Source organism: Lucilia sericata, unplaced genomic scaffold (assembly GCF_015586225.1).
Source record: "Lucilia sericata isolate MDLA Ls3-8-SP2 unplaced genomic scaffold, ASM1558622v1 Contig001007F_arrow, whole genome shotgun sequence".
Lineage (NCBI taxonomy): Eukaryota > Metazoa > Arthropoda > Insecta > Diptera > Calliphoridae > Lucilia > Lucilia sericata.
In genome coordinates, this window is record NW_023994989.1 from 128833 (window position 1) to 141448 (window position 12616).

General features: G+C 30.1%; 1 protein-coding gene across 1 annotated transcript in view; it reads right to left on the reverse strand.

Annotated features, from left to right (window-relative positions):
- Positions 1-2929: 2929 nt before the first annotated feature.
- Positions 2930-12616, reverse strand: part of LOC119609574 — a 32253-nt gene continuing 22566 nt past the window's right edge. The window contains exons 3-4 of the mRNA XM_037964419.1: positions 10639-11106; positions 2930-3948 (exon numbers count right to left, since the gene is read on the reverse strand). Coding sequence (XP_037820347.1) covers positions 3827-3948; positions 10639-11065 — 549 coding nt within the window. The 5' untranslated portion in view covers positions 11066-11106 and the 3' untranslated portion in view covers positions 2930-3826. The remainder of the gene's footprint in view (positions 3949-10638; positions 11107-12616) is intronic.

Here is a 12616-nt window from a genome sequence, read left to right on the forward strand (position 1 = left end):
AACAACAATGACAATTTCTATTACCATTTGTTGCTTTAGTTATTTCTCTTGTTCTTTAGTTGATAAAATTTTCTAAAGTGTTCGGTCGTTTAGTGTTAGTAGTCCTGTTTAAATTAATATAAAACGTTAATTAATTATTAATATTTAAATATTTTTGTTAAAAATTGTTTATAAATACCGTTATGGAAAAATGTGTATTAAAAAGTGTTACATTATTAGTTTAAAAGTGTTTTAAAATTTACGAAAAATTCAATGCAATTTTGTTAGGCCGAGCGCCGGTCGGTGGTTTTCGTTTTGTTAAGTGATGAGAATGTGTTAAACAAAGGGGTAGGGGGAATGAAAAAAAAATAGTTTGAAAAAAGTCTGAGGGGAAAAGGTACGAAAAATAATGAAAAAAAGTAGTAAATGTGCCTATGTAAATATGTATGTGTTGCAAAATGTACATAAATATGTTTTATTTTGTATGCAAGGAAATACAAACGGGAGAATATCGTTATTTGAAGAACAAAAGAAAAAGGTGAGTGATTTCAAGTAACTGGCACAACATCTTTTTGTTTGTTTTGTAAATTTATTTTTTTTTTGTTATATGTATTATATTACAATCTATAAACTAGACTAGTCTATAGTCTAGTCTATAGTCTAGTCTATAGTTTAGTCTATAGTCTAGTCTATAGTTTAGTCTATAGTCTAGTCTATAGTCTAATCTATAGTCTAGTCTATAGTCTAATCTATAGTCTAGTCTATAGTCTAGTCTATAGTCTAATCTATAGACTAGTCTATAGTCTAGTCTATAGTCTAGTCAATAGTCTTGTCTATAGTCTACTCTATAGTCTACTCTATAGTCTACTCTATAGTCTACTCTATAGTCTAGTCTTTAGTCTAGTCTATAGTCTACTCTATAGTCTACTCTATAGTCTACTCTATAGTCTACTCTATAGTCTACTCTATAGTCTACTCTATAGTCTACTCTATAGTCTACTCTATAGTCTACTCTATAGTCTACTCTATAGTCTAGTCTATAGTCTAGTCTATAGTCTAGTCTATAGTCTAGTCTATAGTCTAGTCTATAGTCTAGTCTATAGTCTAGTCTATTGTCTGGTCTATAGTCTAGTCTATAGTCTAGTCTATAGTCTAGTCTATTGTCTGGTCTATAGTCTAGTCTATAGTCTAGTCTATAGTCTAGTCTATAGTCTAGTCTATAGTCTAGTCTATAGTCTAGTCTATAGTCTAGTCTATAGTAGTCTAGTCTATAGTCTAGTCTATAGTCTAGTCTATAGTCTAGTCTATAGTCTAGTCTATAGTCTAGTCTATAGTCTAGTCTATAGTCTAGTCTATAGTCTAGTCTATGGTCTAGTCTATAGTCTAGTCTATAGTCTAGTCTATAGTCTAGTCTATAGTCTAGTCTATAGTCTAGTCTATAGTCTAGTCTATAGTCTAGTCTATAGTCTAGTCTATAGTCTAGTCTATAGTCTAGTCTATAGTCTAGTCTATAGTCTAGTCTATAGTCTACTCTATAGTCTACTCCATAGTCTAGTCTATAGTCTAGTCTATAGTCTACTCTATAGTCTAGTCTATAGTCTAGTCTATAGTCTAGTCTATAGTATAGTCTATAGTCTAGTCTATAGTCTACTCTATAGTCTACTCTATAGTCTACTCTATAGTCTACTCTATAGTCTAGTCGTTAGTCTAGTCTATAGTCTACTCTATAGTCTAGTCTATAGTCTAGTCTATAGTCTAGTCTATAGTCTAGTCTATAGTCTAGTCTATAGTCTAGTCTATTGTCTGGTCTATAGTCTAGTCTATAGTCTAGTCTATAGTCTAGTCTATAGTCTAGTCTATAGTCTAGTCTATAGTCTAGTCTATAGTCTAGTCTATAGTCTAGTCTATAGTCTAGTCTATAGTCTAGTCTATAGTCTAGTCTATAGTCTAGTCTATAGTCTAGTCTATAGTCTAGTCTATAGTCTAGTCTATAGTCTAGTCTATAGTCTAGTCTATAGTCTAGTCTATAGTCTAGTCTATAGTCTAGTCTATAGTCTAGTCTATAGTCTAGTCTATAGTCTAGTCTATAGTCTAGTCTATAGTCTAGTCTATAGTCTAGTCTATAGTCTAGTCTATAGTCTAGTCTATAGTCTAGTCTATAGTCTAGTCTATAGTCTAGTCTATAGTCTAGTCTATAGTCTAGTCTATAGTCTAGTCTATAGTCTAGTCTATAGTCTGGTCTATAGTCTTGTCTATAGTCTAGTCTATAGTCTAGTCTATAGTCTGGTCTATAGTCTAGTCTATAGTCTACTCTATTGTCTAGTCTAGTCTACAGTCTACTCTATAGTCTAGTCTATAGTCTACTTTATAGTCTAGTCTATAGTCTACTCTATAGTCTACTCTATAGTCTAGTCTATAGTCTACTCTATAGTCTACTCTATAGTCTAGTCTATAGTCTAGTCTATAGTCTAGTCTATAGTCTAGTCTATAGTCTAGTCTATAGTCTAGTCTATTGTCTAGTCTATAGTCTAGTCTATAGTCCAGTCTAGTCTACAGTTCTGTCCATAGTAGTCTGGACTATAGTCTAGTGGAAAATTAATTTAGTATTTTAAAACTTGAAAAGTACTATTTTTGATTAATACTATTTGAAGATTTCAATTTTCCATGCCTGGTATTTTTAAGAAAATTCCGAAAGGGAAATTTTGTAATTGTTAAAACAGTGTGGCTACCATAGCCGTTTTATGGCTTTAAGATGATAACTGGCTAATGATAAACTGGTTTTTGTTAAGGGGCTATTGACTGTAGAGGTATTTTAGAGGAAAGTAGGATTATCAGTGAAAAACTGAATTTTTGATATAAATTAGGAAATATGAATTTGAAAAACAACTATTAATTTTAGTAAAAACTCTCTAAAATATTCCTATTGAAATAAAAATAACTTCGCTATATTATTTAAATAATGTCATCTGACTAGTAATTTATTATACAAAAAAAGAATATATAAAAAAATAAGTATAACAAAAATTATAAAAAAATATCCAAATAATAAAAAAAACATTAAATAGCTTTTCACTTAATATTTAGTACACATAAGTATGTATTAATTAGCGAAATTAATACTCATAAGCTAATATTTAAATATGTATGAAGTAGCCTAGTTATTAAATATAAACTTAATAATAAAGAAAAACATAATTAAGTACGAATTATTATACAAAATTATTTATTTATTTACTTATAAACTATTGTTTATGTATTTTGTTTATAGAATGTTAGTAAAATACTCTTGATTTATGCTTTATGGTATTTTTTTGTAAAGAAAATATAAAGTTTTAGCAAAATGTATTTTATAAATAAAAAAACTCTTGTTTAAGCATACATTAGAGATAGTAGTAAAATTTTGTTATGAATTTATAAAAGGAAATTTTTTTTAATTTTAAATAAAATTTAAACAAAAGTTTTAATAAGTTTGGAAAATATTGTGCAATACTGGTGAATGAGTTTTTTTATTTGTTATAAATTCCTAAAAATATAAAAAATCATATATATTCGTAGTTAGTTAAGGTATTCTTAGGACTTAAAAACTAAAATGTTTATTTAATATTTAGAAAAAATATCTAGGAAAATTAATTTTTAAATGTTTTGTTAGTTTGCTTTCATTATGGCAAGTAGTGAAAAATAATTTAACTAAAAACTAAAATCATATGTATTTAGCAGCTATAAAACAATGAATCTCTCTTAATTATACACATGGACTTAAAGTACTTGGATACTTAATAGCTAAAACTATTACATGGAAATTCGTTAAGTAATTATTTTGAAAATAGATGTATGTTTGTAGTAAGTATTATGAGTATTCAAGTTGTTTGTAGAAGATGTGATCTATAATAGCTGGGACAACGACCCACGCGTACATTATATTCACCATATGAGCAAACTGGCGGTTTGCAATTACGTTCCAATATGCATCTGCAAAGAAAGGAAATAATAATTTAAAATTTATTGAATTTTTGAAAAAGTTAATATATTATATTAAATGTATTATGATTTTGTCGAATTCAAACCAATTTAAATGTAAAATTTGATTTTTTACTAAAAAACGGATTTCCAATAATTTATAACCAGAATCTAGAAATTAGATTCTTTAGAAATTAAATTTTCGAATTCTTAGTATTTCCTTTTTGGTTTTTCACCAAAAGTTTTTTTTGCGAAAATCGAATTTTCTTGTTTAAAAAGACGATTCTTTGTATTACACACAACAATTTTAATATAAATGAACTACAGGTTATTTACCAAAAAGCCGAATTTTAATTAAAAAATTGTATTCTAAACTAAAAATTGGTCTATAACTAATTTCCTCTTATATTCCCCCTTCAACCATTCAATTATAACTTGCAAAAAAACGTCTACAATGGCAACATTGTTTTCATTGCCAAAAAAAATCCCTTTTTGCAAATTCTTCACTTCTTCTTCTCAGTTATTAGCGAGCGTCTTTAACATGCGTGTGTGCCTTAAATTAGTGTCGTATTAAAAATTAATTAAAAGTGTTAAAAAGTGTTATAAATTAAATGAAAATAGTATAAACTTGTAATTTAAACAATTATTAACAATATTCAAGTGTTTTTCTGCATAACGCAATAAAAATAATAAGAATTTTAATGAATAAAAATTCGACAAAAATTCTGCAAGTTTTTTCATGTTTTATGACGCCCCACTTGTTGCCGTGTTATTGTTTTTGCATCATCATTGTTATGTTTGTTGTTGTTGCTGGTCATTTATGTTGTTGGTGTTTTATTTTGGTGAGTACACACTAACTTGGGGAATATTTGAAATGGGAGTTTGGTGGTAAAAGAAGGGAATTTTTTTTATTAGAGCAAGTTGAAAAAAATAGCGGAAGAGGATGTAATTTAAAAATTCATCCCATTGATTGTTGTGTGTTGTTTTTATTTTGTTAAGTACAGGCATGGAAAATTGAAATTTCAAATTAGTATGATTAACTTGTAACATAAGAGTATTTTTTTTTATACACTATAGACTAGAATACAGACTAGACTATAGACCTAGAATATAGACTAGACTATAGGACTAGACTATAGACATTGCTATATACGGAATGTAGACAATATTACAGACTATGGACTATACTATAGACTAGACTAATGTAGACAATAGACTAACAGTTATATTATGAATATACTATACTATAGACTAGGCTGATATCGACTACACTGTAGACAAAACTAGTAGACTAGACAATACTAGATTATATAGATAGACTTATATAATATACTTATACTAGACTTAGACTGAACTATAGACTAGAATCTACTACACTATAGAGTACTATAGGCTAAATTATAGAATAGACTATAGATTAGACCATCGACTAGATTATAGACTAGACATTAGAATATACTAGACTTTAAACTTGACTATAGACTAGACTATAGTCTAAATTATAGACTAGACTATAGGCTAGATTATAGACTATACTATTAATTAGACTATAGAATAGACTTTAGAATAGACGAGACTATAGACTAGCCTATAATTCAGATTAAAGACTAGACTATAGACTAGAATATAGACTAGAATATAGACTAGACTATATACTAGACTATAGACTAGACTTTAAACTAGACTATAGACTAGACTATAGACTAGACTATAGACTAGACTATAGACTAGACTATAGACTAGACTATAGACTAGACCAGCGGTTCCCACCGTTTTTTACTTCGCGGACCCCTTGAGGAATTTATTTAATTTCACGGACCCCCATACATATTTTGATATCTTATTGTTATAAAATAACACTGTGATACAAAGTGAAGAAAAATAAAATGCAGTCGTTTTCATATACCAATTCTATTTCGTTATGGTCCATAGAGTACGAATATATTTTTAGTTTTTCCCTATCACTTCGTTAACTTACTTTTTAAGAGCAAAAGATGCGAAAAAGAGCCATTTTTGAAATTTTAAATTTGAAAAATCATAAGTTTAGTAGTTTTCATCCGATTTTCAAATCCGATATTTTTTTTTAATGATACAAGTGTTGCCTTTTAATCCAAAAAAAGAAATCCAAAATTTATGGTCAAATGTCTGAGTTACGGTCGTTTAAGTAAAAAACTCACACTTTTTTAAAAAATTTTCATTTTCATCATGCTCTTCTTTGGCCATGAGGCAGTGAGTTCATCTTTTATTACTTTCCTGAAGAATCACATAAAGAAAGGTTTCTAAAACTTGTTATTTCATAAAATCTATGAAAAACTGGATGATTTATGACAATTTTTCTAATAGCATGTTCCTCGAATTTTTGGTTTTCTCCATACAAATTAATTTTTGCATAAAAATGTTTATAAACATTTTTTAAACTTGTTACAAAGAAATCCAGAAACATGAACATTTTTGTATGGAAGAAATATGCTATATTTTTATAAAACTGAGCACAACTCATAACCTTTTTCATCGATTATCATAAATTGACCATCATTGGAAACCCAACTTAATGTGCCTTTTTTCAAATGTAATAAAAGCTAAAGTTACTGCTTCATGGCCAACGTAGAGCAGTATGAAAATTAAAAATTGTTGAAAAGTGTGAGTTTTTTACTTAAATGGCCGTAACCAAGACATTAATCATAAATTTTGGATTTATTTTTTTGGGTTGAAAGACAACACTTGTATCTTTAAAACAAAATATCCAATTTGAAAATCGGTTGCAAACTACCAAACATATATTGTTTTAAAGTTAAACCCTCAAAAATAGCTCTTTTTCACATCTTTTGCTCTTAAAGAGGAACTAAACGAAGTGATCGGGAGAAATTAAAAATATATTCCTACTCTATGGACTATAACGAAATGAAATTGGTATATGAGAACCCCTGCATTTTTTTGCTGTATCACTGTGTAATTGTTCGTCCGAAAATTGTCTTAGTCCTGGTTCATAAACCCTATAAAATATTCCCGTACATTGAGAATATTTAGTATTTCGGAGATGTTTTCAATTGCATGGTTTTAAATATAGAATGACTTCTAACATGATGTTTAATTTTATGATCGTGAGAGCTTTCATGTTCATTTCTCGTCAAGGTTAGCGAAAAGGTTTCTTTATCAAGTATTGTCGACATGTGCTTAAAGAGTCATGTTTCTAAATTTTTTTTGCGATTGCATAGGAGTGAGCTGAGTATGTAAGCTAAGTTTTCGGGAAAATATGTGAAAGTTAGACTTCTTCGATGTTGTTGCGGAATGCGTTACCCACATAAAATATGACCTGAACTCTTTGCGAATGTACTGTGAATTTGGATCTTAAATTTGAATTTTAAAATACCTACGAATTATTTTACTGCGTGGTTTTGACTATTTACGCATAACGCTATGAATTTTCTGATGTTGATTTAATAATATTGAACAACAAAATTAAGTAAAAATCTGTGTATCACGTCGGAATGGAATATTTATATTTAAAATTAACTAGATTAACACTTTTGCTTACAATTTAAAAAAAATATGAAATGTGACCTAACTTCATATTCCGGGATACCAGTATCAGTATTTAATTCTAAGGCAAATCATTATCCGTCTGCTATAAAAACACTTATTTCGATACATATACATTTATAAAAATTACAAATCACATAATACTTTACTTTATAAAAGTGAAACATAAATTTGTAGGGCCTAGCTTCATCCTGATAAACGACCGAAACAATAAAATTCAAAGAGTCACCAACAAATCTGGGATTATTGAATAAAAATTGTGTATTTTAGTATTTATGAAAAATTTGGAGATATTTTTAATATTTTCTAACATATAGAGAATATTTTTATTCATGATTTTTTTCGTTCGTCTTCGCGGACCCCCTAGGATTTTGCTACGGACCACTAGGGGTCCGCGGACCCCCTTTTGGGAACCGTTGGACTAGACTATAGACTAGACTATAGACTAGACTATAGACTAGACTATAGACTAGACTATAGACTAGACTATAGACTAGACTATAGACTAGACTATAGACTAGACTATACTAGACTATAGACTAGACTATAGACTAGACTATAGACTAGACTATAGACTAGACTATAGACTAGACTATAGACTAGACTATAGACTAGACTATAGACTAGACTATAGACTAGACTATAGACTAGACTATAGACTAGACTATAGACTAGACTATAGACTAGACTATAGACTAGACTATAGACTAGACTATAGACTAGACTATAGACTAGACTAGACTAGACTATAGACTAGACTATAGACTAGACTATAGACTAGACTATAGACTAGACTATAGACTAGACTATAGACTAGACTATAGACTAGACTATAGACTAGACTATAGACTATAGACTAGACTATAGACTAGACTATAGACTAGACTATAGACTAGATATACTACTATAGACTAGACTATAGACTAGACTATAGACTAGACTATAGACTAGACTATAGACTAGACTATAGACTAGACTATAGACTAGACTATAGACTAGACTATAGACTAGACTATAGACTAGACTATAGACTAGACTATAGACTAGACTATAGACTAGACTATAGACTAGACTATAGACTAGACTATAGACTAGACTATAGACTAGACTATAGACTAGACTATAGACTAGACTATAGACTAGACTATAGACTAGACTATAGACTAGACTATAGACTAGACTATAGACTAGACTATAGACTAGACTATAGACTAGACTATAGACTAGACTATAGACTAGACTATCTAGACTATAGACTAGACTATAGACGACTATAGACTAGACTATAGACTAGACTATAGACTAGACTATAGACTAGACTATAGACTAGACTATAGACTAGACTATAGACTAGACTATAGACTAGACTATAGACTAGACTATAGACTAGACTATAGACTAGACTATAGACTAGACTATAGACTAGACTATAGACTAGACTATAGACTAGACTATAGACTAGACTATAGACTAGACTATAGACTAGACTATAGACTAGACTATAGACTAGACTATAGACTAGACTATAGACTAGACTATAGACTAGACTATAGACTAGACTATAGACTAGACTATAGACTAGACTATAGACTAGACTATAGACTAGACTATAGACTAGACTATAGACTAGACTATAGACTAGACTATAGACTAGACTATAGACTAGACTATAGACTAGACTATAGACTAGACTATAGACTAGACTATAGACTAGACTATAGACTAGACTATAGACTAGACTATAGACTAGACTATAGACTAGACTATAGACTAGACTATAGACTAGACTATAGACTAGACTATAGACTAGACTATAGACTAGACTATAGACTAGACTATAGACTAGACTATAGACTAGACTATAGACTAGACTATAGACTAGACTATAGACTAGACTATAGACTAGACTATAGACTAGACTATAGACTAGACTATAGACTAGACTATAGACTAGACTATAGACTAGACTATAGACTAGACTATAGACTAGACTATAGACTAGACTATAGACTAGACTATAGACTAGACTATAGACTAGACTATAGACTAGACTATAGACTAGACTATAGACTAGACTATAGACTAGACTATAGACTAGACTATAGACTAGACTATAGACTAGACTATAGACTAGACTATAGACTAGACTATAGACTAGACTATAGACTAGACTATAGACTAGACTATAGACTAGACTATAGACTAGACTATAGACTAGACTATAGACTAGACTATAGACTAGACTATAGACTAGACTATAGACTAGACTATAGACTAGACTATAGACTAGACTATAGACTAGACTATAGACTAGACTATAGACTAGACTATAGACTAGACTATAGACTAGACTATAGACTAGACTATAGACTAGACTATAGACTAGACTATAGACTAGACTATAGACTAGACTATAGACTAGACTATAGACTAGACTATAGACTACTATAGACTAGACTATAGACTAGACTATAGACTAGACTATAGACTAGACTATAGACTAGACTATAGACTAGACTATAGACTAGACTATAGACTAGACTATAGACTAGACTATAGACTAGACTATAGACTAGACTATAGACTAGACTATAGACTATACTAGACTAGACTATAGACTAGACTATAGACTAGACTATAGACTATATAGACTAGACTATAGACTAGACTATAGACTAGACTATAGACTAGACTATATAGACTAGACTGTAGACTAGTCTATAGACCAGACTACACTATAGACTAGAGTATAGACCAGACTATATCATGGAATAGACAAAACTAAGACTATAGTTTTTTATATAAATCTTGAAGTTGTGTTATATAAATCTTATCATTTTATCTAATTTATTAGGATCGGTCATAATTGATCCTAGGTCCCAAATAAGGCCTCTTAAGAAAATCTATTTAAAAATTATAATTTTCGTAAAAATATTAGGCAACGCGATTAAATTCGACGTAAATATATAGTATAAAATACCTAGTGATCACACATATTTGATTATATTGAATAAATGTTTAAAACTAGAAGTCCCTTTATATAGGGATTGTCCACTTTTACTTATTTCACAAAAACCTGTAAATTTGCCTTAAAGACAAACAAAGTTTACTTAAATCTAAAAAAAACAGAACTATTAATAAATTGTTAGTTGTTAATCTTACTTGCGATCTTCCAAGGAAATCCTTCTTCGCCATGTTTAAACCGCAGACATGTTTGATTATTGACCAAACAGTCACAACGGCATTTGCGTATAAAAACACTGTGTGGTTTTGGTAAATGGGCATGACGCTCTACATCCTCTTCGAAAACATTAAAGTGCCGAGGACAATGGCAATCTAGCATATTTTGCAATTGCTCTTGATGATGTTGATTCGGACTCTGAAGCTGTGACGATGACTGCCGATATTCTTGCTGCGGTTGTTGTTGTTGTTGTTTTCTCTGTTGCCGTTGGAAATGATGCAAATAACTTGTACTACCCAGACCACCAGCAGCAGCACCACTACCACCAGATCTTTTATCACGTGGCATGGAATCATGCAACAATAAACTGGCACGATTGACGCAATGACATTCAGTATGATTTTGCATTGGTAACGCCTCGATTCTTTGCGATAATTAAAGTCATATGACTAAAAATAAATGTAAAAGAAAAAAAAAAACAAGAGAATTTGAATAAAAAAATACTTGTAGAAGGTTCTTAAGGTAAAAATATTAAAAAGGTTTATAAAAACTCATCTTTTTTAAGCAATCAGTGAACATATCAGTTATATTTGAAATTCCAACGAAAAGGAAACCAATAAAAATTTCCATATTTCTTTGGCTTTGAACTCATCTTTCGAAAAAAATAACTCTTTGCAGTAGATTTATTTAAAATGTGTGAATTCTGCCTGTTTTTCTGCCAATGTTTCAGTTTAGGATTTGTGTGAGTTTTTAACATTGAAATTTATGGTCGTGTTTTAAGTTAATCGCATTATTGCTTTTTAAAGTCCATAAGCTACCGAACACACCCACCTTAAGAATAAATATCCACAAACTAAGCAACCAACCAACAAACAAATGTAAAATTGTTAAATACTTTTAGTATTTGACACCACCGACTTACGGGTAAATATGTACATTTGTACTCCTATTCCTATATATTCTTCTTTATTTGTTGCTGTATTTCTTGCGTATTTTTTTGTTGTAAGGCGACCTCGAGCTGTGTTTTGTAGTTAAGTTTATTTTTTATAATTTGCATTAAGTAGTCTTGACAGCAGCTATGTTAAGTTATGGCTTAATAAACTTGGGCGTGTGCGACGACGCATTTTTATACCTTTACTGCCTAAGTACGCGTATTCCTGCCTGGTCTGTTTGTTAAAAAAAAAAACGAACGGCAAAAAAGGGGGAAAACTTATTCATACATCTTCATTTAGAAGTTTTTTTGTACTTATTTTGCCAAAGTTTCGTTATGTCCCGGTATGTATGAACCACTGTTGCTAATTTGACTTTTTTCTCGTCAAATCTAATGATTTTGAAATGGAGTCTACATTGTAATATACAGTCTAATCTACATTATAATCTATAGTCTTGACTAGTCTAGTCTATAGTTTAGTCTATAGTCTAGTCTAAAGTTATTCAATAGTCTAGTATAATGTCTAGTCCAGTCTGTGGTATAGTCAATAGCCTATAGTCAAATCTTTAGTACAATCTATAACTGAAAACATTATGTTTAGTCTATAATATAGTCTATAGTCAAGCCTATAGTGTAGCCAATAATCAAGTCTAGTCTATAAACTAGTCCATATTCTCGTCTATAATCTGGTCTATAATCTATTCTATATTCTAATCTATAGTCTATAATGTAGCTCATAATCTAGTCTAGTCTAATCTATAGTCTACAAAATAGTCTATATTCTCGTGTATAGTCTGTTTATATTGTCTAGTCTATAGTCTAGTCTATAGTCTAGTCTATAGTCTAGTCTATAGTCTAGTCTATAGTCTAGTCTATAGTCTAGTCTATAGTCTAGTCTATAGTCTAGTCTATAGTCTAGTCTATAGTCTAGTCTATTGTCTAGTCTATAGTCTAGTCTATTGTCTAGTCTATAGTCTAGTCTATAGTCTAGTCTATAGTCTAGTCTATAGTCTAGTCTATAGTCTAAT